At 47.1% G+C, this 24,829-nt stretch overlaps 1 protein-coding gene across 6 annotated transcripts in view; it reads right to left on the bottom strand.

Moving 5' to 3' along the window:
* Window positions 1-24,829, bottom strand: part of DHX35 (DEAH-box helicase 35) — a 67,527-nt gene that overhangs the window by 9,647 nt on the left and 33,051 nt on the right. For all 6 annotated transcript variants that reach the window (XM_058685595.1, XM_058685597.1, XM_058685598.1 and 3 more), the window contains 10 exons: window positions 23,237-23,349; window positions 21,661-21,757; window positions 20,634-20,792; window positions 18,523-18,733; window positions 13,843-13,967; window positions 10,809-10,863; window positions 7,538-7,633; window positions 5,621-5,715; window positions 3,661-3,738; window positions 2,025-2,154 (listed from right to left, as the gene is read on the bottom strand). In XM_058685595.1, the coding sequence (XP_058541578.1) occupies window positions 2,025-2,154; window positions 3,661-3,738; window positions 5,621-5,715; window positions 7,538-7,633; window positions 10,809-10,863; window positions 13,843-13,967; window positions 18,523-18,733; window positions 20,634-20,792; window positions 21,661-21,757; window positions 23,237-23,349 (1,159 nt within the window). The remainder of the gene's footprint in view (window positions 1-2,024; window positions 2,155-3,660; window positions 3,739-5,620; window positions 5,716-7,537; window positions 7,634-10,808; window positions 10,864-13,842; window positions 13,968-18,522; window positions 18,734-20,633; window positions 20,793-21,660; window positions 21,758-23,236; window positions 23,350-24,829) is intronic.

Raw genomic sequence — 24,829 nt, 5'->3', positions numbered from 1 at the left:
TTGAAACGCCGTCCTGAACCAGCCCCAGCCCCGTGCCTCCCGGTGCTGGATGCCTGCCCTGGCAGTATCCATGGAGGCCCCACCCGCCCACAACTGGCTGTTGAGGGAAGCACGCTGAACTGTCCCTTTAACTTGGGATGCCCCAACCTTCCTAGGCCACAGGATGACCCAACCAAGGCTGGGCACCAGAACCCAAGAGAGCACACCACAGGCTGGCCAGTGACCAAAAACTCCTTTTTAGGAGACAATCTTGTGCGAATAACGTTTCTTCTGTAAGACACAACGTTATTTCTGTGGTTATGAGCTACTGCACGTAATTCTTTGCAAGTTTCCAAATGTTCCATTTTGATTGGTATCTGTATTGCTACAGTGATCATCTTCCAAGGATACAGCCTGACCATTTATGAGATGATGTCCACAGGACGCATTCCAAATTATTATGCAAAGCATAAGGTCACTGAGGTGGCTTATGACATACGGTATTTCATTCATTCTAAGGTTCACTCTTTTTTTCCCCTTTAACTCACTGAAATCAGGACAGCATTTTGTAATTATACGTGACAGTACTTTTTTCTTTCTTAGTGGTACATAAAATAACAGCATGCCTTACAAATGACGGCATCTTAGAGCCAATGAAATACAGTATGTCCGTAAATAAGTTCCCAAAAGGTGGTATAATTTACAGAGCCATCAACAGTGCAGAACAATGTCAGTTTCACTGCATTCTTACCGGCAATGTTTTGGCAAAAAGGCACCCCTTCTTTTATTGTATGTTTATCAATTACTATCCGTAGTTCTTCTTTTGTGAGTTTTCTGTTCTTGTGCCCATTTATCAACTTGGAAACTAGTGTTTTTTTGGAGCATGTTAAAGGAACTCATTCTATGATAAGCTTTTTAATTTTTTATCTCTTAGATCTGCTGAAAATATTTTCATTATTTGCATTTTCTTTAACATCTAGAAGTTTCAAATGTGTAATTTACTGTGTTTCCATGATTTTCTCTATTGTTCCTCAGCACAGAACTGATAAATCTCAAATCTACATTTCTAACCACAATCTGATCCAAGATTCAGTCTCTTCTCTCCAACTGCTGCCCAAAAGAAATTTCTATGTAGACCATACATTCTTATCATTATTAGGTTTACATCACTTCCAAAGGGATGAAAATGGGCTCTTGGGGGCAGGGAAGGGGGAAAATCTTAGATATTACAATGGCTATGGCCCACCAAGGCTCAACCCTACCTTACAGAATCTTATTCTCCTTCGTATTTAACTTCTCTCGTTAGGAAGAATTTTATTTTTTTAAATTATTATTTTTTTTTAAGTTTGTTTATTTTTGACAGAGACAGAGTGTGAGCAGGAGCTGGGGAGGGGCAGAGAGAGAGGGAGACACAGAATTTGAAGCAGGCTCCAGGCTCCAAGCTGTCAGCACAGAGCCCGATGTGGGGCTCGAACTCACGAACTGTGAGATCATGACCTGGGCCGAAGTCGGACGCCCAACCGACTGAGCCACCCAGGCGCCACCAGGAAGAATTTTAATTTAATGTAACTTTTCTCCTGACTGAGGGGTTGATAATGAAAAACAGGTTAGGAAACACAGATGTAGAAGTAAGGCTATCATCTGCTAAGTGACAGGCGCTAGATCAACTAACTTCAGGCGGCTCTTGGTTTCAGCTCAGGTAATGATTTCACTGTTTGTGGGTTCAAGCCCTGTGTGTGACAAGTGCGGAGCCTGCTTGGGATCCTCTCTCTTTCCCTCTCCCTCTCTGCCCCTCCCTCGTTCATTTTCTCTCCCTCTCTCTCTCTCTCAAAACAAATAAATAAACTTAAAAAAAAAAAACAAAAAACCCTCAGAAATAAAAATGGACCTTCTTAGAAAAAAACAGGCTACTTTTACACGCTCAGCTTTTCACCGACACATGCCTATGAGCCCCGTGCCGCACATCAGCACCACACCAGCATGTCCAGGGGTGTGAGTGAGCAGCAGAGAAGGGGGCGTCCCCGGGCGAGGTGGCCTGCTCTTACCTTCGCTAGATTTCTTGGGCACTTGAAACTTGACAAGAAGCTTCTTCAACTGCTCTCGTACTGTCGCAGCTCTGACAAGACCCTTGTAATTCAGGAAATGCTCCTGGCACCACTGAGAGTTTTTATTGTGCTGCAGGGCGACCGAGACAGAGGGTGAGTGAGAGACACACAGACAAGTTCTCGACCACGGCTAAGCTGCGAGGCGCACCGCTTCCTCATGGGGACAAGAGCTTCCGGTGCCGATGGGCCCCTTTCGACCCCACCTCCCTAAAAGGGCGCTGACCACCGTGCACCGTGTGACTGCTCTTCCAGCTCAGTCCCTGCGCTCAAGGGCAAAGGAGAACGTGCTGACAAGCAGTTGTTTCCTATCTGAAATACCCACCCGGGTGGCGAATTATCAGAAAGAACCACTTCCCTGTGGGTCTCTGTCAATTAACTTTGTAAGTCAACTTTCTCCGAGTTTATCAATCTGCGAGACTACAGGTGAGCAGCACTTGCCAATCTAGAAATAATGTGCAAGTTATTATTATTTATCCCCAAAGTATGATTTTTCTATCAACAGTGCCTAATTTTATTCTACATTCCTAAGCGTGATCATTATGTCTTACACTGAGTTACTGCCGTGGGAATGTTATGTCTGAAATTATGCCGTAAGCCAGAAAGGACAATGTTTCACATAAGAAGATGTACTTCACAGACTTTCGGAGGCAACTCCGCACGACGATGGTGTAGACCTGCGCCTGTCCTCCTCTGGTTGAGGGAGCCTCAGACTGCAGACAGCACGCTGTGCCGGTACAAACGAATTCTAACTGAAGTAACTCATAATTCGTGATCTCAGTTAAGAGATGGGGCTTTTCTGAAGACTGTTCATTAACTGAATAATCTCCCTTAGATCTCTGGCAAAACAAAAATTCAGTACCTCTCCTCTTCTAAGAAAGTATTTAAGAAAATGATACAAGATACTGAATACCTGAAGCATCTAATTTCCCCCTCCCACCCATTCCTATATATAAGAGGTTTCTTATGGTTTTCATCAGCTTTAGAGCTGTCAGGACAGCTTTTCAGCGGTTTTTAGTGACAATTTCAAGCCGCATTATTTGCTTAGTTTTACAAAATGTTAAGAATATTCCAGAAAAACACAATAAAAATGAACAGTACCTACGGCTAAATATGGGTACGGCGTGTGAACAGACACGGGTCCTCACCACACGCCCCTCCCACCCACGGCCTGTCACGTCATCTCACATGCCCAGAGACAGCTCTGGAGATGCCACTCAGGGCCTCGCTTATTTGGCAGAAAATAGAACAGGACTTGGTATTCAGATGCCGGCTAGTGCGAACCAGCATCACCGGCGGGTGTGAGGCAGTAGGGAGAGCGCGGGCCCTGGAGGGGCACGGCCAGCCGGCCACGTCTCCAGGCAGGGGAAAGCCAGGGCGACTCGTGCGTTCTTCCAGGCAAAAGCGCACCACGGACACTGGCAGGGGCCCTGCCCGTGGATCAGAAGTCCTGGCAATAATCTAATAGGAAGATAGGAGGTCTCTCGGTCATTCCTTTATAAACTGAACCTCTGGACTCCCCACTCCTAGCTCACCTCGAGTGGGGTGGAGGGGCCTTTCGGGTGGGAGCTGTGCTTACTTTGATAAACGCTTCATACACGTTGAGCATAGTGAGATGATCACCCTCCTCCACAGCAAATTTTCGGTGCACTCGCATCTGGAAAGAACAAAGTTGACTCCTGTGAGCCTCCTGTACCGGGAGCTAACATCACGCGGTGAGCAGCTCATGGCCTGCGTAGTCAGAAAGACCTGGTCTGCACCGACGCTAGCTCTGCCTTCCCTGAAAACCTGACTAGTGACGTAACCTTCCTCTTCCTCAACTTCCTCATCTGTCAAATCAGGGAGACTGTTGTAGGATTAAGGTGATTCACTGTAACACCGGCCTCAGATGTCAGACAGATGTCAGCGTTCTCGTCTCTCTCCTCCTCTGTGCAGTCAACACCACCTCTTCCAGAAGAACCCCTCCAGCCCCCACTAGAACGTAAATTCTAGGGGGCTGGGCGGGGGCAGCTGTCTGGCGCGTGGGAGACACTGTATTTGTGGGCTATCACCAGCTGCACGATCCTTTCAGACCCCATCTCTCAATTTTCCTTTCTGTTACCTCCTGGGCAACACCACCCTGCTCCCGGGAGTTCAAGAAGCAGCACGTACGATACAGGTTTGAGCTCACAAATACACTTATCTGCACAATTTTCTCCTTGCCTCAAATACCACATAATTAACCAACCTACCTACCCGCCTCCCGGCCTTCCATCCATTCCTTCATTGACTGGTATTTCCTGAGCACGACCAGAGGCCAGGCGCTGTTCTAAGCACTTGGAATGTAACAGTGAATCAAACAGGGGTGGGAGCAAAAACCCAACAGGTTAACAAGCCAAACATATACTAGAGCAGGTGGTAAGAAGCGCTGGAGGAGAGCAGGGCAGCGGAGGGGGTGCACCGCCATGGGGACGTGCTGCCATTTCAGACATATGGTGGTCAGGACCTCAGGTTCCTCACCTTGGAAATGAGTCTGCCTGTTCTGAAGGAGGAGCGTGAGATTAACAGAAAAGCAAACAGGGGAGCCTGGGTGGCTCAGTCGGTTAAGCGTCCGACTTCAGCTCAGGTCATGATCTCGTGGTCTGTGGGTTTGAGCCCCGCATCGGGCTCTATCCTGACAGCTCAGAGCCTGGAGCCTGCTTGGGATTCTGTGTCTCCCTCTCTCTGCCCCTCCCCTGCTCACGCTCTGTCTCTCTGTCCTTTGAAATTAACATTAAAAAAATAAATAAAAAGAAAAAAAGGAAAAAAAAGATAATAGAAAAGCAAACAAACAAACAAACAAAAAAACAATGGAGGAAATGGACATAACCACCAGGCACAGGGACAGGCAAACTTTACAACATATGACACGACTGTCAGGGAAGGGGACACCAGCCCGTAAGAAAGTCTCTCCTCCCCGGCACACACCCAAGCTGAGTTCCCGTGTGTACAGGGCGGCCGCTTCTCGGCCTCTTCCCGCAGGAACCATCCCAACCTCACCTGGCCCGCCTCACCGCCAGGGGCTGACTTCCCCAGTCTCCCCAGCACCCACTCCTGCAGTGCTGTCTGGTGCCGGGCCTCAGGCGGGGGGCCCTGCTGTCTCCTGGGCTCGGAGCGCCCCTCCACCAAAAGCAGCCTGCTGTGCCTAGGCCAGCAGTGTGTGTGCCACCCGGCTTGTCCCGGAGCAGCCTGAAGGCCCGTCTCCCTTATGGGGAAGTCGGCGGGACATAGGTAAGACCGGAGTCTCTGAACTGTGAAAGGCAACTGCCCCATGGCTGTGCAATCACCGACGAGTTACCTAACCTTTCTGGACCTCCACCTCTAAAAATGGTGAGAACGGTGTCTACCTTCCAGGTTTATGAAGATACAACGGAATGAGGCACAATGTCAGGCAAACACTGCGAATGCACACAGACTCCATCTGCACAGCCCTGTCATCGGTGGCTCCGGGGTCCTTTCAACAAGGAAAGCCCAGAATAAAGACTTAGGTAGGAATGGCTTGGGGAAAAGGCTGAACTTACTGCCTGAGACTTCTGGTTTGAGGGGACCACAAAGATATTCTGGATTTGCATCATGGCTGCAATGCTTAGAATTTCCTGAGAACAGCCAAAATTTCCTATAAAACAAAAAAAGCACGTTTGATTTCAAACACATATTGTGTCGCTGAGAAGTGAGAGACATCTTGTTATTTTCCTTACACCACAGTGTCAACCAAAGTCATACATTTATATATCGTCTGATTACCACATGAACACTTTCCCCTGCTGAACTTAACGTCCCATATGTGGCCCCGGTGAAAGCAGGCCTGGGAGGATTCTGAGAAAGCACAGCCTCTGGGCTCGGCAGCTGACGGGGGCGGGAGGGCAGGGGGCCGCGTCACTCAGGGCAGGTCCGCTCCACACCGGTTCCCTACTCCCATGTGGACAGAGGATCCTGGCCAAAACCCAAGAGGGAACAGAGGGGCAGCAGGGAGTGTGTGGGCTGTGTCCCCTCTGTGATTTCTCTCTTCCTATACCCTCCTCTGGGGTGGCCTCCCTCTCGCTAGGGCCCACCCCACCTGGCAAGCTCAAGGCACACGCAGACCAGGGCAGCACCCTGCCCTGGAAACTGGGTCTGTGGCAATCAATGCCTCAGGGCACTGGACAGTGAGAGCAAACTGCACTGCCCGGCCCCCTTCCCACAGCTCCCTGCCTCACGACTGATATGCACCCCCCCCCACCCCAAACTTAAGAGTCCCGCTTCTCAGTGTAAGCCTGAGGTCATCCGGGCACTCCTAAACACAAGTATAGCTAACTCCCACCATGCTTAGTCTGGCTTAGTCTGAAATACAGCTTTGCAAATTCCTAGTGAGTGCACAAGCTAGCCAAAGGCAAGAAAAATTCTTACTTCCTTTCCCACCGGGGATGGTGGCTGGGGGGAGAAACACAGAAACTATAGTCTCCAGATGATTCTGACGTACAATGAGAAGATCTCTGACTTATGAACTTAACTCATAATCTCACAAAAATGAAGGCGTCAGAGAAGTTGGGACCCTCGTGTGCTGGGAGAGGGAATACAAAACGGTGGAGCCTCTGGGGAAAACGGTATGGTGCCTCCTCAAAAAAATTATAGAGTTACTGGATGGCCCAGCAATTCCACTGTAAAGTATATACCCCAAAAAAGTGAAAGCAGGGACTCAAACAGATGCTCGTGTGCCCGTGTTCACAGCAGCACTATTCACAACAGCCCAAAGATGGAAGCCATCTAAGTGTCCCTCTACAGATGAATGGTACATACACACAATGGAATATTATTCAGCCTTGAAGAAGGACATTCTGACATATGCTACAACATGAATGAACCTTGGAAAACAGTACATCAAGTGAACTAAATCAGTCACAGAAGGACAGACACTGTAGGGTTCCACGGAAGTGAGGTTCCCAGAACAGTCAAATTCATAGAGACAGAGAGGAGAAAGGTGGTTGCAGGGGCTGGAGGGGAGAGAATAGGGAGTTGGTATTTAAGGGGTACAGAGTTTCAGTCTGAAAAGATGAAAAAGTTCTTCTGGCAGGTCTGGAAGTGGATAGTGATAGGGGTTGAACAACAATGTGAATGTACTCAATGCCTCAAAACTGTACACTTAAAAATGGTTAAAATGGTAAATTTTATGTACTTTTTACCATAATGAAAAAAAAAAGAAAAAAACTTCTCTGGTTTTTTTTTTTTTTTTTTCCAAACAGGTCAGGCGTTAGGTCTAGGCCCCCAGAAAAGAAACAAAAGTTTTTGCTGAATTAATGATGACGGACACTGAATCCCAAGTTAACAACATGCCCCACATCAGACAGCATCATGGGAAAGCTCCTTCGCTCCTCAGAAGATTTCGTGCCCTCTTCCCCAGGGTGCACAAAAGTCGAAGAAGTTGGTGACAAAATCAATGAGAACTGTCCGTCTCCACCTACCTGATTCAAGCAGCATTTTTGCAAACATGGGATTCAAAGGAAACTCTGCTATTCTCATGCCAAGCGGTTCAGTGAGGCGACAGTCTTTGTCCAGACCTGCCAGAAGAACAACAACAAGGAAAATCAGAAGGCACGTGCCATTGTGTTGGAAGATGTAGTTATCGAGAGAATAAAAGGCGATATATGCTAAAAAAGATACCCAAAAGATGAATCATGCTACCAAATTCCATCTGACACCGGGCGGCTGTTACAGTAAAAGAAGAAAAGATCCCCTCTGGGCTCCTGAATACCCAATTTTGAAAAACGGAGACTTCTAACAGCTTCTATTCAAGGACTGAATTACAGGGAAAGGGCCCTGCAGCCTCCCCTCCTTCCCGCTCCCATCACCCACCCCAGAGCCTGCTCTTTTCAAGTGCAGATGTCCCAGAATGGCATCCTGCACCGTCTGTTCCTCCCGCGGTAAGAGAGCAAGTACAAGGCCAGCGACTCTGAAGCTGAACACTTGCCCACATCTCTCTTGGATGCCAGCGCCAGAAGTGTTTATCCAACTGCCTCCTGGGCAGTCTACTGAATTGGGCGGGTCCCAGTTCCCCACATCCCTCCTTGTCTCTTCACCACTAGCCAATATACAGGGACTGGATTCCTGAGATGGTGACTATTTATTATTTTACTACCGTTTAGACTGTTCCCAAGGTGTGCCGGCCCAGAGAGAGTGTGAGCTGCAGAGCTCAGAGTAAGACAGAAAAGGTAATTTCTCTTCTGTTCCCATGTAATCATCTCTTGAAAGGTGGTAATTCGGCTGGTAACTGTTAATTAAGTCAGGTGGTTCCCCCTGCCTTCTCCAGCTTATTCAGGGAGGTGAAGAAAGAGAAAATAATTTTAACTTCCATTCTGTTGGACTGGAGGAAAATCAAGCCAAATGAAAAACTAGTAGTCAGTGTTCCCTCATACTCGTTACAGACTATCCCAGGAAAGCCGACTCTCGGGTTCCTACCACACGCCTGAGAACAAGGGATGGAAACCAGCTCACACTCTCCCTAGGATGACGCGAGGAAGACCCACCCAAAGGCCTTTTAAATCACTGACGATCTTTTAAATCAGTCATTGGCTATTCCTTCCCAGAGAAGTATCATAAAGGTAATGAATACAGATGGACCCCATACAAAAAAATTAACCCATAAACGGATCACAGGGTCACCGCGGTGGCTCAGTCGGTTGAGCGTCCAACTTCTGTTCAGGTCACGATCTCACAGTTGGTGAATTCGAGCCCCGCATCGGGCTCTCTGCTGTCAGCATGGAGCCGACTTCAGATCCTCTGTCCTCCCCTCTCTCTGCCCCTCCCCAGTTTGCGCTATCTCTCTCAAAAAAATAAACATTAAAAAAAAAGGGGGGGGGGGTCACAGATGTACTACTAAATGTAAGAGCTAGAAACTATAAAAACCTTTCAAAGAAAACCTAAGAGATATCCATGCCCATGGGTTGGGCAATGGTTTCTTAGGTTAACACACCAAAAGCACAAGCAACAGAATTAGAAATACGTATACTGAACTGCATGAAAACTTAAAGCTTTTGTATTACCAATGGTACCATCAAGAAAAGTGAAAAGCCAACCCACTGAGTGGGAGAAGTATTTACAAATCACAGATCTGATAAGAAACGTATACCCAGAATACATAAAGAACTCCTCCAACTCAATAATAAAAAGACAATAACCCAAGGGAAAATGGGCAAAGGATTTGAATGGACATTTCTCCAAAGTTCTACGAATGGCCAATAAGCACAGGAAAAAGTGCTTAACGTCATTAGTCATTAGGGAAATGCAAATCAAAACCACAAGATACCACTTCATATCCACGAGGATGACTATAACACAAAACACAGATAACAGGTGTTGGCAACTTGCTCGAATGTTATTATGTGAAGCAAGTGGAATCTTCATACACGGCTGGTAGGAATGTCCACCAAAAACTAGCACACAAAGGTTTACAGCAGCATTATTTGTATTAGCGAAAAATACAAAAATTTTGTATTTGTACAAAAATCAATTGCTCAGTGGATAAGGATACTATCTGGTATATCCAACCCACACGATGCTATGTTATTCAGCCATAAAAGGGAATGAATTATCAACACACACTACAACATACATGAACCGTGAAAACATCGTGCTGAATGAAAGAAGCCAATCGCAAAAGACCACATATATGTGACTCCACTTCTGTGAAATGTCCAGAACAGGCAAATCTACAGAGACAGAGATTCGATTAGCAGTTGCCTAGGACAGTTGCGAGGAGGAGGGGACAGGGAGTGGGAGTGAGCACGAGTGGGTACGGGGTTTCTTTCTTAGGTGATAAAACTGTTCCAAATGTTCTAAACGTGGGGTGATGGCTGCACAACCCTGTGAATATACTAAAACCACAGAACTGGACATTTTAAATGGGTAAGTTCCACAGTATGTGAATTATACTTCAATAAAGATGTTAAAAACAAAACAATCTCAAAGGACAAAACCTCTACTGAAACTCACTACCATACCAGACATTATGCTCACTTGGGGCAACATTCATAGAAAAGATAGGTACTTCCTGAACAGGTGAATTCAGGCTACAGTTTTCTCTATCTTAAGATAAATATTTATTTTTCATTAATTTTTTTAAAGCAGGCTTCCCATCCAGCGCAGAGCCCAACATGGGGCTTGAACTCACGACCCTGAGATCAAGACCTGAGCCGAGACGAAGAGCTTAACCAACTGAGCCATTCGGGCTCCAACACTACATTTTTAAACGAGAGAATGGAGGTTTCTCTATAACATGGTGTTTCCTTGCCCCCAAAGAATTCCACAGGCTGGTCATCAACCCAATTCTCCACAGGGAACTCCAAGAATGGAATGATGGGGAAGAGGGAGACAATAGTGAGCCTGAGATTTCAGGATGCAGTGCAGGGACTGAGAAAAAGGTCTGGAGAGGTAACACCTGAAATACTGGTAGGCAATCTTCTAGATGTCTTTCAGGAGTGTGGCTCCAATGATGGTTATTAATAACTTCTGATGTACTGACATGCTTTAGGTATTCATTGTCATAAGTGGACTTCATCTATTAATTATGATCCCACCTTTTTTATTTCAATAAAGCTTAAGCGTTATTAAAAGGATTGTATATGTGGGGAGAACCAATCCCACTCCTAAAGACACTAAGAGCCCTAGTGTGAATACAACCTACCTAATACCATCTATTAGTAAACAGATTAGAGAACACGGATGAGACAGGCATACCTCCCAGAGCATAGAGTAACTCCAATGCTTGAACCATCGACTGTGCTGGAGGGGGCTGTAAAAACATAAAAATCCTCCTAAGTTAATTTTTTCGGGTACCAGACACAAAATGTGACTATTTCCTGCTCAAAGCCGCTCTTCCCTCTTACGTGCCCCATACTTCCCGGCCTCCGGGCCTCTATTCATGTCAGCGCCCCCTGAGGTGTCCATTCTCTCCTCAGCATCCTTAGTGCTAATCGGTCTTCAACCTCAGCTTGATTAAACATTGCCCCTTGAAGCGCTCCCCACGCTCCCCTCCATCAGGAGTGATGGCTCCCTATCTTGAACAACCTCCCTGTTTTTCTCCACTCCCATCGGACATTTCTGATTTTTTTACTTCATAGTCTCCACCTTCCATTCCAGCAGCCCTGGTGGCCAACCCTGGACCACCCAGAGCCCGGCTCCAGGCCTTGACTACAGAGGGCAAATGACAGAGGCGGGATCTGAATTGCTGAAAACAACAAAGAATGCGAGGCAATTTGAAGTTAAGCAAAGCTGCTATTGCGACCTTCAGTCTGATTCTCTGAATCCGAATCACATCCCTCGTATTTTCACCTAACTACACACACCTAGTATTTCTCTCTGGCCTCATCTGATTTGGGACCGTATGTGAACACTATGTTTTAAGATAGCTGGAAGGGCTGCTTATGTATAATTTTAGTTTGTTTTTCTCATTGTGTGATTTTCTGTTTTCATTGTGTTTTTTCACCCATAGAAACTTCACCCTGATTATTTGGATGGCTGCATAATATTCCGACAAGGTCATACTCTGTAAAGTAAGCAATTGTCTTAGTCCTGCGCAACTGACTGGTTTCCAGTTCTTTGCTACATAATTAACACTGCTAAATATACAAAGTTACATGTACCCTGTGATTTCAATTGTTAAAAAAAAAAAAAAAAAAAAAAAAAGAACCACACAGTTTCAGGAGAAAATAACCAGAGGGAAATCACCAAAGATGAATTTATACGTATTTTCCTCATTCTTCAACTGTCCACAAGTTTATGATTTTCATTATTCTACTTAAAAATTTGATACACAATGATACTATAAACATGATCATACACCGAAGTGTTTTTTCTTCTTCTGAATTATTTTTTCAGGAGAAATTTCCCTGAGAAGAAATACCAGGCATTTCTAAGGCTCCTTAGATAATGTCGGAGAGCCCTCAGGGACTCAAACGGGAGTATATAACTGCCGTCCCAAACCGTGCCAGCTTTGGATTTTACCATTTTGCTTCATGGGATCATTTAACTAACGTAAAGCGGTGCCTTACAGCTCTTTCAGTCCGCACATATCTGTCTCCCACAGAAGCACGGGTAAGCTTCCACTGTCCACGCACTCTGCTGCCTCCTTTCCTTCGGCTCCTTCCCCAGCAGGTAGCTCACAAGTTCCAAAGGACGACTGAAAACTCTTTGCACTTTCTCAAGTGCTGATACGTCATTTCTGCCATAATACATATTCCTTTCATCCTAGATGTGAGGTTCTTCTTAAGCTTCTAATTTGCATGTACTGTTATCTTTTCTTTCTAACTTCTTGCACACACCAGTAATCAAAGCGTGCGTTTTTTCCATATTTATGGTGAACACACAATTGTTTTCTTTGGGACACAGGCTGACGTTTTCTATTCCTTCATTCACCTAGTTCATCATGACATGTATATGCCATCAGGGACTCTATCATCCGGGAACCCAGGCTTGTCACACAACAATGCAGTCGGGGCAGAACAGAGTTAAAATTCAAGTCTTCAAATCATAAAAATTCAGGAAGAAAACATGACTGAATGTTTATTAACTGACCTAGATACGAGGAAGTGTGTCATAAGCAAAGGAACGACAAAACAAATCGTAGAGACAAAGACAGAAAGACTTGACTGTGGAAATATTTATAATGTCTGCACATTTAAAAAACAAATTGGGGCGCCTGGGTGGCGCAGTCGGTTAGGCGTCCGACTTCAGCCAGGTCACGATCTCATGGTCCGTGAGTTCGAGCCCCGCGTCAGGCTCTGGGCTGATGGCTCAGAGCCTGGAGCCTGTTTCCGATTCTGTGTCTCCTTCTCTCTCTGTCCCTCCCCCGTTCATGCTCTGCCTCTCTCTGTCCCAAAAATAAATAAACGTTGAAAAAAAAAAAATAAATAAAAAAAAAATAAAAATAAAAAACAAATTAAAAAAAGAGTAAAATACAAATAACTGGAAAAACCATTTCCAAGAAATACTACAGACAAAGGTTAATGTCTTTATTAAAGGACTCCTAAAAATCACCACAGACACTAATTCTAACAGAGAAACGGCTTAACGATTCGGAAGAAATATAAAGTGGACAATAAATTTTTTTTAACTGTCTTTTAAGAAATCAAATATTAAGGTACAGCTATTTTTCCTTCCTCCCTCCCTGCCACCAATGCAATCAGCAAAGCTCTACAAGAAAACAAAACGGCATGATGAAGGCACCACGAGTGGGCATCGTGCAATACCGGACTTCAGGCATAAAAGCAATCTGGCCACATGTCAAGGATGTACAAAATGGCTATAGCCGTTGGACCCAATAATTTCACTCCTGGAAACCTGTCTCAGGAAATAATCCGGAATGAGATCGGCCACAAGGATGTCCCTGCAGCTCTCCCCCAGCTGTCAAGCTCCCTCACGTAGGCCCACACACGCTGGCTGTCCTGGCTCTCCCGTCCCTCCCACGTGCTGAGATCCTTCTTGCCTTTCAGGTCTCACTTCACACACGACTAACCAGGGCGGGGGCCTTCCTTGGTCTCTCAGAGCACCGGGCCCACGCACTGCAATCAGTTACTTGTCTCCCCCCCAGCAGACAAGTACAGGACATTGCGTCTGCCGTCTGCCTCCACTCCCCCATACCCTGTGAGGGCCTGGTGCAAAGTGACACACGACGCATGAGCTAAGTGGAAATGAAAAAGAAAAGTGACGTGCTCTGCTCTATCTGACGTCCTGACATTCACCAGTGGGCATGCAGACAGAGAGCAGGACTTACCGACATGAAGTGGAACCTGAGGACGTTGTCGATCCCTAGTGCTTTCAGCTGGAGGATGACAGGTGCCAAATTGCTACGCTGCATCTCAGGGACAGTGCATTGAGGCAGCTTGTCAAAGGCTTCCTCTGAGGATAGGAAATCAGAACTGTTTGGGGTCAAATGCCACAGTCAAATGCAATCGTTATGCCCAAGGCACAGGTTTTCGTCTCTGACAAGAGGCTTTAAGATTCTAGGATCGGATGCCTAGGATGTCACACAACAAAGTTGTTTCATATTTAGAAAAGACCACTCTATATAAAAATACCTTAGCTGTTTATATCTTTATAAACAATATACCTTTTACTGAAAGAGAAAGGGGGAGAGGGAGGGAGGGAGGGAGTGGGGAGAGAGAGGGAGAGGGGGAGAGAGAGAGAGAGAGAGAGAGAGAGAGAGAGAGAGAGAGAGAATGTGTGAACACAAGTTGGGGAGGGGCAGACGGGGAGAGAGGGACAGAGGATCCGAAGCAGGCTCTGTGCTGACAGCAGAGTCCGATGCGGGGCTCAAACTCACAAACCGTGAGATCATGACCTGAGCCAAAGTCGGACGCTTAACCGACTGAGCCACCCAGGAGACCCCCTCCCTCTTTTTTATTTTTGAGAGAGAGAGAGTATCTTTATAAAAGTCTGTCCTTTTATTTTAAGAGCCTTTTTTAATGTGCTTTTTGCCAGTAAAACATTAATCAAAGCAACAAGTACTTGCTGAATCCCTGCTGGTGCCCAGGCACCATGACCCTCTGCCTGGGCTGCAGCAAGTCTAGAAAGCAAGAACTGTACATATCAGCCAAGAACAATCTCAACGCAAATCACCAAACCGGTAACCACAATAGAGCAAATGACCAAATCTTACAAAGGGCAAAAATCGTCCAAATCTATCTTTTAAAACCAACGGGCCAGGTATGCGTCACACTCAGAATCTGATGCTGCCCCAAACAGATCAAGGAATGCTGACATGCCCCGTCAGCGACAAAAGGTGACCGACAGGAAAAAGCACCACAAGGTGAGGCCAAGATGGGAGGCCACAGGAGAGGGGTAGGGAGGAAGAGGCTTTGGGAGCCCTTTTAATAAAAGCCTGACAAACAGGGTGGAGGAAAAAGAGGGAGGAAGGGATTAAATCACTTCTGTATATATTCAGTAAGCTTCTGGATTATACACAGCATGCTCCACCCACAAATCCCTCTAATCAGTCAACATTTTAACTACGCACACCCTCTTTAACACAAGGCTCACCCAACCTCCATGCAGATCATAAGGCTTTGGTTAACTAAGGAAAGAAAACAACAACAAAAGGTATCATGAAGAAACAGCACTATCCCTGAAGAACTTCAAAAATGTTTTCAGAAACAACCAATATTCTGAGGACTGATGGATGCAGATTGCCAAATGCACAGGTCTAGCTGGAAGGTTCAGAATAACAGGCGACAACAGGAAGTTCCAAATGGGATCCTCCCTCTGGGTTTCAAGAGTATTTGGGGACAGCTTTTGGTAGGATAACCACATTTTCCAAGCACACTGCTGGCCAAGGGAGAGCAAAGTTATCAGATACGAGACAACCCTGCTGAGATACTGCTCTCAGGAAGCAGTGCTTCCCAAGAGTTCAAGGACACTCAATTAAATTCCACTGAGGACTTGACTACACAAGGCCCTGGGCCAGGAGCTGCGGGAGCAGCTGTGAGACGCTTCAGTGATATGAAAGGGCTGGCACCGAGACCGGAAACAGTAAACTCCAAGGCTGGGTCCCAGTGAATGGTCCTCCCGAAGGAAAATGGAGGCTCAGGGAAGGAGGAAGCACAGTCATTAGAGGAAGCATCTGAGGTCACTTCATGAGGAAGCTGCCATTTGAGAAAGGATCTGAAGGATAAGGGGGATCTGCCGGGCAGAGGAAACAACCCAAGGAAAGGTATCAAAAGTATGAGAAATGGGTGTGGACAGACAGAAGGTATGTTCGGGAAGAGCACGGTTCAGCTCGGATGCGGGGCAGAGCAGGGTACGTGGGTCGTGGCAGAACATAAGTGAGGGCAAGTTCTGGAGGGCTCTGGGAAACAGCGAAGGGTCTGAGCAGAGAGCACTCTGCTCAGGGCTGCACTCTGTGAAGCGCATCTAGAAGCCGGTTAGGCAAAAAAGCCTAGAGGCTGGATGCTAACGCACCCCATTTCTGTCGGGTGAACCCTACCCAACCCCACTCCACTGAAACTGTTCCTGCTAAGGAAGTCAGTGACCTTTCAACCAAATCTACCTGCCTATCTTCAGTCCACATTCTATGATTTCACGTCTTTGGAGCACGAGATAATGCGGCTCATTTCTTCTTTAAAAATAACAAGAGTTCCTCAAAAAGTTCAACATGGAATTATCATATGACCCCACAATTCCACTCCCAGGTTTATGTCCAAAAGAATTAAAAACAGGTACTCAAAACACACATTTTCATAGCAGCAACTATTCACAAAAGCCAAAAGGCCGAAATAATCAACTGATGAATGGATAAACAAACTGTGGTATATCCATCCAATGGAATATTATTCAGGGGCGCCTGGGTGGCGCAGTCGGTTAAGCGTTTGACTTCAGCCAGGTCACGATCTCAAGGTCCGTGAGTTTGAGCCCCGCGTCAGGCTCTGGGCTGATGGCTCGGAGCCTGGAGCCTGTTTCCGATTCTGTGTCTCCCTCTCTCTCTGCCCCTCCCCCGTTCATGCTCTGTCTCTCTCTGTCCCAAAAATAAATTTAAAAAAAAAAAAAAAAAAAAAAGGAATATTATTCAGCCATCAAAAAAGAAGGAAGTGCTGGGGCGCCTGGGTGGCTCAGTCAGTTAAGGGTCCAACTTCAGCTCAGGTCATGATCTCATGGTTTGTAAGTTCAAGCCCCACACTGAGCTGTCAGCTCAGAGCCTGGAGCCTGCTTCGGATTCTTTGTCTCCCTCTCTCTCTGCCCCTCTCCCACTTATGCGCGTGCGCTCTCTCTCCCCTCCCCTCTCTCTCTCCCTCAAAAATAAATAAAAATTAAAAAAAAAAAAGAAGAATGAAGTATGAATACAACAGAGATGAACCCAGAAAACATTTAGCATTCATTATGCTAAATTGAAAGAAGCCAGACACAAAAGGTCAATATCGTATGATCCCATTTATATGAAATATCCAGCACAGAAAAATCCACTGAGACAGAACAGACTGGTGGTTGCCAGTGGGCAGGGAGGAATGAGAAGAAAGTGCTTGATGGGTATGGAGCGATGGGACATATTCGGACATCAGACAGAGTCAGTGGGGCACACTATAAATGTAATAAATCCCACTGAACCGTTCGATTTAAAATACTTAATTTTATGTAATGTGAATTCCACCTCAATACATTTATTTTCAAGTACCTTGCAACTTTCTCTTCCCCTAACTTTCCAGATCCTTTCAGGCTCAGTGTGCTCCTCTCCAACCTTTCCTTCATGCCTTCAGTGGTGGAAGACCCCTCCACTCTGGCTTCAGGCTCCGCCTCCCCACGTCCCATGAACACTCCTTACTCACTTCCTCCACACCAAGTACCTGCACCTTCCATTCCCTCTGCCTGGTGCTTACCCCTTCACCTGGATAACCACTGGGCAGCCAGTTAGATCAGGTGCAAATAGTCATGAAGCCCTCCCCAGCGGGATAACTCCCTGCTCTCTGCTTCCAAGGCTCATCCCGTTACGGCAGCCCTATCACACTGCGATGTGTCAATCTGTGTCAGGGGCTGCCTCTACCCCCTGGCTGTCCGCCACGTGCCCGCCGCCCACGCCTCGCCTAGGCCTGGATCTCCAAACCCTGGCACGATGGCTGGCATACAGCAGGTCCCCCGTAAACATTCGCTACAAGAAAGCATAACATCAAGGACTGAACAAGGGGGATGGTTACCAGAAGGAAGGAAGAGACAAATGACAAAAGCCCTGATCTGGGAAATGAGTGCAGATGGATACTGGACATAGGAGAGAATTAAAAATGGTGTGAAAATTAGGTCTGGACAACTGGGAGAAACCTTGGTGCCATCGCCCACAAAAAGGCAGCACAGAGAGAGCAAGCAGCTGTAGAGATATCACCGCCGAAGGCAAGGCTGTCTTCAAGCTGGAGAGAAAGTTCCGTGAGGACTGCGACAGTCTTTATCCTAATTTTATTTTGCTCCCTCAGAGTCTAGCCTGGTGACTGGAGTGGAACAACTACCCGTTTCCATCAGTGGTCTCAGGACAGAGCTTGCCATGTTTGCTCTGCAAAGACGCTCTGAACCAGAGGTAAAGATGGAACCCAGTGTGAGGCCTCACAGGAATCAGGGATGCCGGAACGAGAAAGCAGCACATTAAGCTGAGGGAAAAGGTAAGAAAGACAGGACCCGAGACATGAGGCCCAGGCTGCAAGGTCACACGGCCGCAGGCAGGCCTACACCCAGACGTGAGGGTGGAACGGGGACGGCAAATAACTGCTGACTCATGGGCTCGCTCTGGCCGATGGGAGCAGTAGCAAAAATGTGCTAAGTTTAGAGTCAAGAAAGCAGCAGGGGCCGAGGGCAGAGGGCCTTGTGAGGGGGGTCTGGATTTTATGCGAAGTTCTGCCCATTAGGGAAAACGTGTGATCTTCTCCAGTGCTCAGGCTTCACTATGAGAAAGTCAAAAACCCTTAAGGAAAGCCACACTAACCTGTATAAAGGCGGTAACATTTTCCCGAACGGCTGCGGCCGCCACGTCCTGCGCGCTGGTTGGCTGATGCCTGGGACACTGGGACCACCACCAAGCACTCAATGGCTGTCCTGGGATTGTAGGCTCGGAGTTTCACGAAGCCACAGTCGATCACATACACAATCCCGCTGATTGTAATGGAGGTTTCAGCCACATTGGTGGCTACGATCACCTGGGTCCCCACAGGAAGAAGAGGAAAAAAGAGCTGCTTAGATCTTTTCACTGTTAAGAAACTACTCAAAATCCTACAAGATTTACTGAAGATATTTCCAACAGTGTAGAATCTGTACGAGGCAGTTTAATAGACTGAAAAGGACATGAGTTTTTAGGGTCAGTGTGCCCTGGGCTTGAAATCTGCCTAAGGTGTGACTTGGGACAAGTTACTTGCCCTCCTGCACAGTCCCTCACCTATGTAATATCCACCCCTCCTGGGCTGCGGAGGGGATCAAGTGCGAACTATATACAGAAAGTACTTACAGCCTGGTGCTCGGCCCATAATAAAGACTCAACGAATGTTAGTTTTTGCCTTTTGCATCACTGAAGGAAATGACCACCTTGTACATCCTTATTCATTTATTTGCTCACATTCGAACCATTTCTGAGAATCTGTCTGTGCTTTTGCAGGTACTGCTCAAGGTGCTAGGGATGTACGAGGAACAAGAAAGTCAGGGCCCCTGTTCTCCCAGAGTCTGCATCCTCGTGGGAGAGTCTGGGTGAAGTAGCCGTGAGCATGAACAAGCAGACAACCTCGGAGAGTGACAAATACTACGAAGAAAATGCAACAGGGTAATAACACAGCATTACTGAGTGCAGTGCTCGTTACGTGTTAAATAATAATAACGTGGTACGCTACTGTGGATGGCCAAGGAAAGTCTCTCTAGAAGATTTTGGGCTGAGGCCCGAGTAGCGAGAACCAGCCAACCTGCTGGAGATGCGGGCAGAAGAAACGGTTCGGAGCAGAAACAGCCAGGGAGGCTAGAATCCAGGGGAAGTACAAGAGGAGGCTGGAGGACAGCCGGGACCAGATCGCGCACAGTCTCTGGGCCACCAGGAGGGCTGGCATTTTATTCTAAGTGCACCAGGCACTGCCCCTGGAAGATGTGAAGCAGCAAGGAGCATGCATAACAGCACTCAGAACCTTTCAAAGGCACTTCTCCATCTATCGTTTTGTAAAAATACACACTTAGTAGTTTATACTAGAGACCCACCTACCCAAACTTGTTGTTATTTATGCTTCGCAGCTGACAAAACTGGGCCTTGAGGTCGAGAAACCCATCCAGGCTCCGAGTAGCTCAGGCACAGAGTCCAGGTCTCCTGACTGGTTGGCCACAGTCCACGGGCTCGCGGGCTTGAGGTGCTCCACCCCAACGACCAGGAGGCTGGGCAACTTCTCCCAAGTGGTCAGAATCGGGAGTGGATCCTCAGACCAGCCCTCACCCACCGTGTTCTCTACCATCCGCTTGCTGATAAACAGCTACAACAAGCCAGCTTCAGGCCAGGTCTGGGCCTTCCTCGACCTCTGGGAAGGAAAGCTGAGCCAGGCCCAGGGGACAACGAGCGGGACACAGGCTGGCCGCCTGCTCGTTCCTTCCAACTCCTGTTTCTCGCCACACCCTTCCCCGCCCCAATTTCCAGGCTAAATATTTTTAAAACCACACTTTGAATGAACTGATCTAAACCTGGCTCCGTAGGCTAACTGCTGATGCCTAAAACAAACGGTTTAGAAACCATTTGTAGTAACTCATCTACACGATTCACTAAGACACTCACGTCAGGCAAGCCAGTATCGTGCCACAGGGAACAATATTAAGCAGACAGAAAAGAGGCAGAGAGGAGTCACTTGTTCTGATCATTGCTGTCACAGTGATCCTTCTGTGGGGCAGCTGTAGAGATTTCTGAACACCGTATTCATTGTGATTTATTGTGTGCGTTTAGCTCTACTGCACAGAAACTTGGACCTAAAAGTCTTACCAAGTTTCACTTCCATTAAAAAACAAGCAAACAAACAAACAAAAAACCTTCCCAGCCATCACAGATGGCTGCCAAGGCCCTGGTCAGCGGGTTAGTCTCACCTTTCTGACGCTGCGTGACACCCTTTCAAACACTTTCATTTGCTCAAAGGAAGGCAGTCCTGCGTACATGGGCAGGACCCGCAGGTGTCTCTTCATCCCAGTTCGCCCTAGCGCCCGAGCCTGCTCGATTAGCATAGACACGACCGTTTCCACCTCTTCCTAAAAACATCGAACCAGGAACCAAAGAACCCGAGATCAGTTTGAAGCACGTCATTTTTGAAAGAAAATGTTAATTCAGGACTGGAATTTTAACTGTGGTAGGATTCACGATTCCCAGGGCGAGCACACTCTGCTCTGGGGCGGTTTTTAATCAAATGCTACTGAACAGTGGTGCCTATGGGGTGAAAATTTGCAACTGTCAGATTCATTACTGACATCTATACTATCTGCAGTGAATACAAGAGCTCCCAATCAACAAAAACAATGACTATTTTACTCGGCTTTCACGTACTGTGGTAAACAAAGCACGTCCTACATGTGGACAAGCTGTGACACATAAAATCACTACAAGCTTTCCCCAGAAAGGGCTACCGTCCTGTGGAAAGTGTTCGACAGTGGAAAAGACTACGGCTGGAGGGTGGTTCTGAACAGTGCTCCAACCCTGAGTGAGCAGTGGGGCTTGTTCAGGTGATTTTCCAGGGATGTGCCCGCTCACCACCCCAGGAGGGGTGGTGTCGCCGGGAAAGAGGCATACAGCAGCCAACGCACATGCACAAAGGGTCCTTAACACAGCATTTCACCACGGTTAGCACAACAGCCCGCTGACTGCCTCGTTTACTTTGGAACCAACTAATAAATTTAAAATACACTGAACCCTCTGCAGATAGAACAGGCGGGAGCTAATGATTCCCTGACAATCCAGTCGGTAGATGAATGACATCAATCCAAACAATTTTATATGCAATTAATTAATCACAAGATACAATAAAATCTGAAATGAATAGTTAAGTAAAGGAACACGCCCCTGTGTTAATTTTGGTGTTGCCTTAACATGTCTGTTTATCAGAGAAAATTCCAGTGGAATTACCTGGCCAGTAAGAAATGCTAGTATGTCTCCATCTCCCTCTGTCTGGTGAATTTTCATCACGGTCTCTACAGTTGATTTGATATAATCTGGAACAGGACTGAAAAGACGTAGGAGATATATTCATCACTAGGACACGCTCATCAATTATAGATTAATTAGCCTAATAATCCAGCAGCAAAGCCTCATGAAAGTTAGTTTGGGCCTGCCTGGCAGGTGAACAGTCTGTGAATAAATAAAATAGTCATTCACTTTTTTCCTTTTTTTTTTTTTATTTTTTATTTTTTTTTAATTTTTTTTTTTTTCAACGTTTATTTATTTTTGGGACAGAGAGAGACAGAGCATGAACGGGGGAGGGGCAGAGAGAGAGGGAGACACAGAATCGGAAACAGGCTCCAGGCTCTGAGCCATCAGCCCAGAGCCTGACGCAGGGCTCGAACTCACGGACCGTGAGATCGTGACCTGGCTGAAGTCGGACGCTTAACCGACTGCGCCACCCAGGCGCCCCATCCTTTTTTTTTTTTTTTTTAAAGGCAGCATTCAAAAGTAATCCATAGGGGCGCCTGGGTGGCTCGTCAGGTAAAGCGTCCAACTCTCATTATTTCAGCTCAGGTCATGATCTCACGGTTCCTAAAATCCAGCCCCGTGTCGGCTCTGTGCTGACAGTGTGGTGCCTGCTTGGGATTCTCTCTCCCTCCCTCCCTCCCTCCCTCCCTCTCTCTCTCTCTCTCTCTCCACACACACACACATACACACACACACACACACACACACATACACATGCATGCTCTCACTCTCTCAAAATAAACATTAAAAAAAAAAGTAACCCATAATTACATGCATACCATGATTCTTAGCTTTACCTGCAAAGAAATAAAAACTCATGCAAATAAATGTGCTATCTTTAGCATGCACAGATGGCTGGTCAGTGAAAACTGAGGGCTATGGTTCCAGTGCTAAATTCCACACTCTTTCTATCTTCCCTCCTGATCACTGGCAGCAAGTCTGAGTGGGGTACTCGAAGCTAATGGATGCGCTGTCCAGCGAGAACAACTCAGAAGTCAGACTCCCAGCTCTGGCCTTATCAACCACTGCGCCAGGCTCCCGGTGTTCGTCTGTGCGGTGACTAGGTGTAGGAATTACGATGCACCCTTCCTATCCAAGGGGGCTCCTCCCAACCATGTCAACCAGGCCTTCTTGCAAAGATGAAGAGAGAGAAGAAACAAATGACTCAAATCATTACTGCTGCTCTCGCAGGCAGGCAGCCTGGGAAACCCCCGTTCTGAAGACCACCAGGCCTCCTCCCTGTAATCTCGTTACCCCTTGGCTCTTTCCCACTGAGACCGTGACCACAGACGCCCAGGAATCTGCCCACCAGTGTCAAGAGTTCAAACGCATTGAGCAGCGACACCGACAGGGCTCCAGAACATCCTGCCAGTGACAGGAGACACGAAACATGCCCCTCTCCCCAGCCTGGCATACTGCCCTTGGGGCTGGGAGCGGATGCAATTGCGTCTCGTTCCACGACACAGGCCAGGTCTGCTGACGACCATCATTAAAAAGGCAAGGGTCATCAAACCTTTGTAGATAAAAGATGTCCACTGGAAATGTTCGCCCTTCTACTGTAAGGATCACGCACGTATCCCTCGTTGGGTCACTGGTCTCATTTTGATTAAAGAAATCCCGGAATTTCTATTAAAACAACAAAACAAAACAAAACAAAACAAAGCAAAACAAAACTTAATTTCTCTAAAAAAAAAAAAATGATTCACAGTAACTCACAGAAAGAAAGAAAATAATACAAAACTGGAAGAGCAGGAGCTGGGTAGAAGAGACTGGATATATATTACATGGCCTGTGGGTTATAAAATAACTACTAAAAATTGTGTTTTTATTACTGCAATTTTGAGGAATGACATTTCAATGACGGACTGACTCTACTAAGGTTTGATAAAAAATAATGAAGATTTCAAAACTATTCACTAATGGATCTGGGTCAACATGTAGCTGTGATATTACTTATCTTATTTTCATCCTCTGCATTTTATTTAACAGAAAACTGGGTCAAAAGGTGTGATGCAAATTAAACACAGATTAAGTCGGGCCGATCTGGAAAGCACATATGTGATCACACAGGTTATCAATTAATAGAGGAAACTTACACTTCCATGAACACCAGGTATGGTCCTGGCACCATGGTTACGGATACCTATTTACGATAACCTTCTCAGACTTTAAGCAGGGACGGTGTCTCCTCCGTCTTTCCATGCCCTGTGGGAGCGGGCACAACACTGCGTATGGGGGAGGTCACGCGCTACACACCTGAGCCCTCCCACAGCACCCAGCGGACAGAAGTAGCTCCTGGCAGTTTCTCCGGGAAAGGCGGCTATGTCCTCCTTGGGGGCACTTGACCACCAGACTGGCAGTCTATAGGGAGGCCTGGCCCGAGAACTCTGGCCAAAGATGCAGCAGGGAGGCACCACTGAAGATCCCCTCTCGGAGAACATGACCCAAGATACACAGAGAAGCTGGCAGGGGAGCGGATGCCAGACAGGAAGTGGCTGTGCCGACGGCAGAGGAACACGGAAACCCTGCTGGGTGGAGTGTGTCATCTGATTCCCGCCGGTGATATCCCAGTCCCCCCGAGGCCTGGCTGGGCATCCCTTTCTATTACCCTGGGAGGTCTGCCTACGTGATCACAAGTCCTGCCTCCTTTACTTCCCCGCCTATCTTTGCCAACCATGCCGCGGCCCGCTCCTGGTGCCCGGGAGCCGGGGGCGCACGGAGGACGGCATCGAGTACCGAGTGAATGCACGTGGAGGAATACTTCTTCTACAGTCGACCGGATTGAACTACAGAAAATGGGATGCTATACGCTGACCTCAAAGTTGTGTCTGAGAAGAGTCGGCACAGACATACAAGTGCCTCATGCCAGCAAAGGACCATGTTTTGCTATGAAGAACCACAGGGCACCATTCTTCGCTTCCCTTTTGGATAAATTCCCTTCAAGGGACTTCAGCCCTCCTGTGTCCGATGATGTGCATGTAGCACAGGCAGGCTGCAAGTGACGCCCAAACAACCGAGCAGGGACGGCTCCCCCACACTAGAAAGACTGAATACTCCAGGGGACGGGCGCGCAGAGAACCAGTCACAACACAAAGCGAGGCAGAGT

Source organism: Neofelis nebulosa, chromosome 9 (genome assembly GCF_028018385.1).
Source record: "Neofelis nebulosa isolate mNeoNeb1 chromosome 9, mNeoNeb1.pri, whole genome shotgun sequence".
Lineage (NCBI taxonomy): Eukaryota > Metazoa > Chordata > Mammalia > Carnivora > Felidae > Neofelis > Neofelis nebulosa.
The sequence above is the reverse complement of the archived record's forward strand: the minus strand, read 5'-3'. Positions and strand labels throughout refer to the sequence as shown.